Source organism: Sander vitreus, chromosome 3 (genome assembly GCF_031162955.1).
Source record: "Sander vitreus isolate 19-12246 chromosome 3, sanVit1, whole genome shotgun sequence".
Classification (NCBI taxonomy): domain Eukaryota; kingdom Metazoa; phylum Chordata; class Actinopteri; order Perciformes; family Percidae; genus Sander; species Sander vitreus.
In genome coordinates this window covers 13914508-13921686 of record NC_135857.1, presented here as the reverse complement: position 1 = coordinate 13921686, position 7179 = coordinate 13914508, and the positions used below count along the sequence as shown (strand labels likewise).

The following is a 7179-nucleotide window of genomic DNA, read 5'->3' as shown; positions in this document are numbered from 1 at the left end:
GAACAAGCACTGTGATTTGTTGGCCCCTGTGCAGTTGGGTGTTCAGGCATTAATCACCCCCTAGGGTTGCCCAATTAACTGAAACAATATGGTCAGATGCCATAACCAAATCCTAGGAGCTGCAATTTTTTATTAAAGTTAAAATATTATATCCATACTAAATGATGCAATACAATGCTACACTGATGCCCCGGCAAACAAGTTGGCAAATATTCTCTGGATGTTAGGGAACATGTTTGTTTAGTACAGACCCTAACAAAAAGCATCAAATATATTATTTTTCATTAAAAATGAAATGCAACAACTAACGGTACAAAGGTAAATCAATAAAAATATTTTGAAGGCATATCATACACCCCTAAAACCCACCTATATTTTTCCTGCCCATCTGGCCACTGTGATAATTATATAATTATCTGGAAGCCAACCTCTTGTTATTTGAGAATTATGAAAACTTACCGACAACTGGGCAGCATTTAAGATCTTGCTTATTTTTGTTTTTTTTTAACTGATGAGGCCCAGTTTCACTTTCTCCTGTTTGTTTTGTTGCTTCTGCTTACTGTGGAGGCAGGACAGGCAGGCAAAACATGTTTTTCTGTTGAGCCGGTTGGGAGCCTGGCAGGAAGGGCACGGCTTCAGTTTTGGTTTAGTCATTTCTGCAAATGAGAATTAAACACGTAAGGATTATTTACACTGTGATATTAATATGAGGCATTACTTGTTAACGACAGCTGACGGTTTTACTGAACCAGCAAAGTACACAGCAGCATTAAGTAACATCTGCTCTATTCATTTATTCATAAAAACACCTAACAATTTAAATCCTTTCAGTACAGAAAGACTATAGTTGATTTGAAACACAAAAAAGATACAGTTTGAACAATTGCAAAAAGCCTAATTTAAACAAATTATCATTTATCTGTGGCTGGAATTGTAATTATTATCCGTTATTTGAATAAAGTAATTGTAAATAATTCCATAACCCACCATGCCACCTTAGAGAAAATTATCTTAATTGAGCTAAGTAAAACAACTTACTAAGAACTAGTAACTGATGTATTACACTGTTTGATTTTAAATCAACTAACATAATAATATAATTAGATACATTGCATTTTGTAACTGTCTAAACAACATATTTACCGTGTTTCTCTGCCACTACTTCACCAACACATCTGGCCAATATTTTAGTAAATCTACTGTGATTACTAATTACATTAACCACATGTTGAGATGGACTAAGACAGACAAAAGCAGTAGGAACACTTCTGAGGCTATATCAAATTCAATTTACTGTAGAAAATTGAGGAATAGCACCACACAAAGCAGCTAACGTTACCTTACGGCTAACGTTAGCCTACTGCAGGTTTCACTTGTTGGAGGAGCTAGTATTTTTATTAACGCTTTACATCATTCATCGTCCCATTAAACTGCTACCTGCACGGTGAACGAAATATAAGGTAGCATGCACAATAAATGACAAGAAGAAAAATAAATAAATATGAAAAAAATATATAAATATTTAAAATGTGAATGTAATTTCAACAGCAGCACAACCTTACTGCATAATAGTTGTGTTATCTGATGCCATCACTAGGCTGATTTAAGAATTGAATTTAGGCTGCTATATTTAACAGTGAGTTCATTTAATTCAGGTGTGAGAATGGTGGATCAGGAAAGACAGGGGGAGGCAACACGTAGGTCTAACATTAGGTGGAAATGTAGGGGGAGCCACTTGATACCAACAGATTCATTTCTTAATATTATTGATATGGAAAAACTAATGAAAAATCTATTACATAATGTTTGTTTGACAAGATGTCTTAGTGGAGAAGAAGACAGGCAAGGAGTCAGTGAGACAGACATGAGGTCGGCGATGGCATCAAGTAGAGATGAGACCAGTGATGACATCAGGTAGGAGTTCTATTAGACCACACAAAACTAAATGTCCAGTATGGTTTGAAGTTCTGTTGACCAACCTATTCACTGTGTCCTTTTTGGGGGTAGAAATAGTGCAGACAGAGATGGAAAGCCACCACCACTCAAATCACATCAACCAGGGGTGATGATTAGGTTGCCAACTGTCACAATTTGGTTGCCAAGGGCAACCGTGCAACGTTCTTAACGTCGCTGATATACTTTAAAATAAACCTTTATTATTTAAAGCCCATATATGATGATGTCTGCCAAAATTGTCGCTGCATACCCCTCTGACACTGGGTAGTTGCGCCACTGGTTGTGGGTAAAACCAACTTTGTTGCTTTCATCTGTAAGACTGTAAATGTGGCAATACAGCAAAAGAAAAAAGTGATAGAATCAAGAAAATTGTAGAGGCAGCCATAGAGATACTGGGGATCACGGAAGTTACAGCTGAACTGATTCATGGGATGTTGAACCCGACTAATTATGATGGAGTGTCTCAAGGTGACTAGCCTCGTTATGGTATTTCACATCCTACACTGGAATGCCAGAAGTTTAATTGCAAATGGACAAGAGTTCAAGAAGGTTGTAACAGATATGGAAGTTAGGCCTGATGTTGTGTGTATACAAGAATCTTGGTTGAGACCACATTTGGATTTTGTCCTACCAGGTTACAGTTTGGTTAGATGTGACAGAATTGGAAAACAAGGTGGAGGGTGTGTGACATTTATTAAGGATACTTTAGCATATAGGAGAGTAACTGTTCCAAATGAGTATGAATGTGTAGTAGTAGTAGAACTGTGTAGTCCCAGAGGAAATATCAAAGTGGTCCATTTTTATAATCCGTGCAAGAATTTGTCGATGCAAACTTTCCATGAGATCTCGGACAGTGTTGATCGGACATTTGGTGTGGAGACTTTAATGCTCACAATTCTCTGTGGGGAAGTGACCTACTCGAGGAGAGATCACTTACTTGCCTTAATGATGGAAGAGGTACCAGGGTTAATGTTACAAGAATTTCAGTTTCCTGTATAGATCTTACTTTAGTCTCTGTAAATATGAGTGATCTATGTGAATGGAATGTGAGGAATGATACCAATATAGTTGGATTCAGTTAGACGAAATACATCAACGACGGAAAAAGGATATTTTAAGATCAAATAGTGATGTAACAAAGAAAAAAGATAATGATGGGTCGGCACTTGACATGGACTTTTCATTACATGAGTTAAAAATGGTCCTGGAGGGAAGTGGATATACTGCTTCTGGAAAAGATCAACTATGCTAGGCCCCATTAAAATATTTTTGGAAAGGAATTATGGGAAATATAGTCACGTTACTACTTAAAAGAAACAGGTTTAGCAGAGAGCAGTGGTAGAAAGTAATTGCACACATTTACTCAAGTAGATACAAGTAGAATTTTGATGTAATACTTTACTTCAGTATTTCTATTTAAGGCAGATTTTTCTGCTTCTACTTTAGGCCCTTTAACAATTTAGAGGTAAAGGTTGTACTTGTTTTGTTTTTATTTTTCTGAAGGGAATTCTATTCTAAGTCTGTCTGATTCCCACTCCGGAGCAGAAGGTGGCGGTAATGCAGTAATAAGCTGGATGCAACAGTCTTAAATACACGAAGACGCACTTGGCTGCTAGCCTGCTACTTTACAAGAGAGGTTTCAGTATCTTTGCTACTACTGATGCTGATAACTGGAGGAAACGGTAAGTACCTGTAAAAGTAGACAATAAGGGGTTTTAGTGAGACGTTAGTGCGTTTGTAATTAAACTATGACACTGTATTAACCATTGCTGTGAGGAAGAGTCGTGTTTTGCGGTCATATTGTGTTCAATTATACCAGCTTTTATCAGAGCTGTCTGAGCAACGCGCTCACACCAAGTTGCTAACGTTAACTCTAGCTAAACATAAAGTGATAGGACTTTCCCATGTAAAATGTGTCTCTGCCTTGTGCGGCGACTTGCTGCTTTGTAGGCAGATATGTTTTATATCTGTTAGCTTAAAAGTCAAACATATCGCAGTTTAACGTTAGCTTCCCACCTAACGTAAACGTAACAGCAGTTCAAGCTATAAAGTTAGCCTAATAAGCTGTATTTTTATCAAAAACTTGTATCCACGTGAAGCTTACTGTAACTCATAACGTTACCCTGCATGAAGCTTGCATGAAAATCAAAAAACATTCGTGTTTGTTGCCACTTCACGTGACACTAAACCAACCTGTGTATTGTATATATTAGTATAAACACTCAAAATGTACAAATAACTAAGTAAAGACTAAAGTGAGACCTATTTGCAGCAACACTATCTACAGACTAACGTTACGGTTTGTAATCTATTTTGAGTGCTTCGAGGTAGTGTATGCACATCCGAACATGATACCAGATGCACAGTATAAAAGCAAAAGCAATCTCAAGATAAAAAGGTGCCTGCAACTTCAGACTCTACTAGATGCTCCCCAAAAGACAATTTATTATGTGCAATAACATTTAACATGTTCATTGTGTGGGCATCTTTTTTTTCTTTTTCTTGAGATTATAATCTATTTCAAGGAGTCATAGTACATTAATCGTTTGTAATTGATTAGTTGAGTCACAGAAAACACAAAATCCTTGTTTTCGGTTCATAATTTAATCTTCTTGGTTATCTGTGTGAGTACATGCCAAATTAATTTCCTTAAAAAGTTAAATTGTCTTTATAGTAGGCATATTGCCTAGCTAGTGTTAATGGTTTTTGTTTTTCTTTTATTGGTATTGACAGAAAGACTCAACATGGCAACGCCGGTGTCTGTGCTCCGCCTGCCAAAAGGACCCGACCCCAACAGCCGCGGATTTGACCCCAAATCACCCCGTTTCATCGCTCTCTGTCGTACCTCCATTCCCACTTCTGCTGTGTCCGAGGCAGATGTTGAGCAGCTGCCGAAAGAGCAGCATGCGCGATCTGTGCTGAGAGAGAGTTTCCTCCGATGTCTACTCTCCGTGACCAACAAGAAGGTTCAGTTTCACATGTATGAGAGGGTGAAGGTGGAGGCCACGTTTGGAGCATCTGACATCGACGTGATGAACTTTCAGGTGTCGGACCTGCACACTCCCATCGGAGTGCAAAAAGAGGCACTGATCAGATGTCAGGATGTGATTTCATTCAGTTTTGATGCATGAACACAGTTTCCCGTTTAATCAGAATATGCTCTTTGGGATGAGAGGTACTCTGGTGTCTCATTTGTTGTTGCAAGTGAGCTCTGTTTTCACACTGTGATATAGTTTATAAAATTGGTTCTATTTTTGTAGGTGTGTAAATCTTGTATTGTTCAGGCGATCGTACTTGCTTTCAAATATCCAACACTGATAGGCAGTCCCACTTTTTCAGCACAAGAGGGAGCCATATGCTTGTGTTTCAAGAGGGATATGACTGGTTGCACTAAGATTAGGCGATATCAGATTTTTGGCAAAGCATTGACCAAAATTTTGATTGAATGACTACTAGTGTTTTCACAATAGTTATTCACATCCGGGAAGCAACTGTTTGTAATCTATATGAAGACTTAGCAGGTAGAGGCATTCACTGTTTATTTCTTTCAGCTACAGCCTAATAGGTCCAGAAAGTTGTAGAATTAATGGTCATACAGCCTTTTTAAGACCATTCAATTTAAACCAATATTTAGCCTTACATCACAATCATAATGTCTGCTATTTCTGCTCTATACATGTTTTGGAGACTTTCTGTAGATGGTCAGCGCTGCTGTTTTCCTTTTGTGATATGAATTGTCATTTAATTCAAAACAAATGAAACATTGCACTTTAAAACTTCTGTATCTGAATGGCCATTTTGTGTTCTGTTTGGAAAAATTATCAAGACACTTAAAAAAATTCCTGTCTGACAAAGGTTGATGTTACTTAAGAAAAAAAACTTGTACCGGATGTGTGTAACCCTCAGACACATCCATCAAAACTATATCATATTTTATAATCATGTTTAAAAACAAGTATTTCATTTCCAGTTTTCCTTTATGCACTGCTTGGAGATAGTTATCCATAACTCTCCAATAGCCGTCTAGTTCATCTTTTTGTCCACAGTATGACCAGTGTAGTGTCTGTATCTCATCAAACTCAGTCAGCTTCACAATTAGAGCTGCAACAGTTAGTCAAGTTCATTAATCTGCAACTTGGTAATAGATTCATTGTTTGCATCATTTTTTAAGTAGCCTTCAAATTAAACATTTGATAGTTTCAGATTTGCATTTGTGAGAATATGTTGCCCTCTTACATCACTCTTACATTGTAGTTTATTGAGTTTTTGACTGGTTGTAAAAAAAATATATATATATATTTGCTGGGAAATTGTAAAGAACAGTCACTGTTCTCTAGTGTTTTTATAGACCAAACTATTCAAGAAAGTAATCATTAAATTCAACCCCATTCACAATATGGCCACATTTAAGTAAACTGGGTAACACTTTACTTTAGGTCCCCCTATTTTTAACATGTGCACTATATAAACATTGGATAAATGGTTTACAATACACTACAGTGTAGTTGTAAGCAAAGAAAAGTGTTTATTGTATTTGTCAACAACATAAAAACCGAAATATGTCTTCATTGCAGTTATCATTTTTGACAAATCTGGTACGTTAATGTGACATAAAATGGTCCTTGTATCTTTTATGTATTATGAAACATTTTTAAACGTATACTGCTTATGCTAAAAAGGCTATACTTTTAATGAATGAATGATACACGTGTAGCAGGAGGAATGTTATATGTTGGATACTTTTAAGATGGTGGCTGTCAAATGGTGGGCAGCAGGATGTTGCAGAGGTGTGGAAACTGACTTTCAGCAGAAGGAGTCGTGGTCATGCACCTGTATCGGGCAAGCAGCCGCCCCACTGAAGGGTCCTGGAGAAAGACATTCCTGCTCCTGGTTTGTCATACTGCGGACTATTTTTTCTATTTTTCTCTTTGTAGCAGTTTTGTGTTTTGTAGTCGTTTTTTGTGCGTCTGTAGTTTTGCGTCTCCGTATTTGTTTTGCATGTCTTCGTAGTGGTTTTCGCATCTCTGCAGTTGTTTTGCATTGCTTTGTAGTAGTTTGTAATGGATATTTGTAGTTATTTTGCATTCCTTGCATTCATTTTTCTTCTCTGTAGTTTTGTGTCTATTTGTAGTCGTTTCGCGGTTTTGCATCTCTTTGTAGTTGTTTTGCGTCTACTTGTTTTGCATCTCTTTGTAGTCATTTTGTGTTAGTTACTTCTCGTTG

At 37.1% G+C, this 7179-nt stretch overlaps 1 protein-coding gene across 1 annotated transcript; it reads left to right on the top strand.

The window, feature by feature from the left end:
- The first annotated feature begins 3544 nt into the window (after window positions 1-3544).
- Window positions 3545-6524, top strand: gemin7 (gem (nuclear organelle) associated protein 7). The gene is made up of 2 exons (XM_078246147.1): window positions 3545-3638; window positions 4690-6524. Exons 1-2 carry the CDS (start codon window positions 3617-3619, stop codon window positions 5085-5087), a joined length of 420 nt encoding a protein of 139 aa, XP_078102273.1. The 5' UTR covers window positions 3545-3616; the 3' UTR covers window positions 5088-6524.
- Window positions 6525-7179: the final 655 nt, after the last annotated feature.

What these genes read in the sequence shown, in the direction of transcription:
- gemin7 (XM_078246147.1), top strand. Translation starts at nt 3,617, where the DNA reads ATGCTGATAACTGGAGGAAACG. An exon ending in GCTGATAACTGGAGGAAACG is followed by an intron (nt 3,639 to 4,689) that starts GTAAGTACCTGT and finishes TGGTATTGACAG; the next exon opens with AAAGACTCAACATGGCAACG.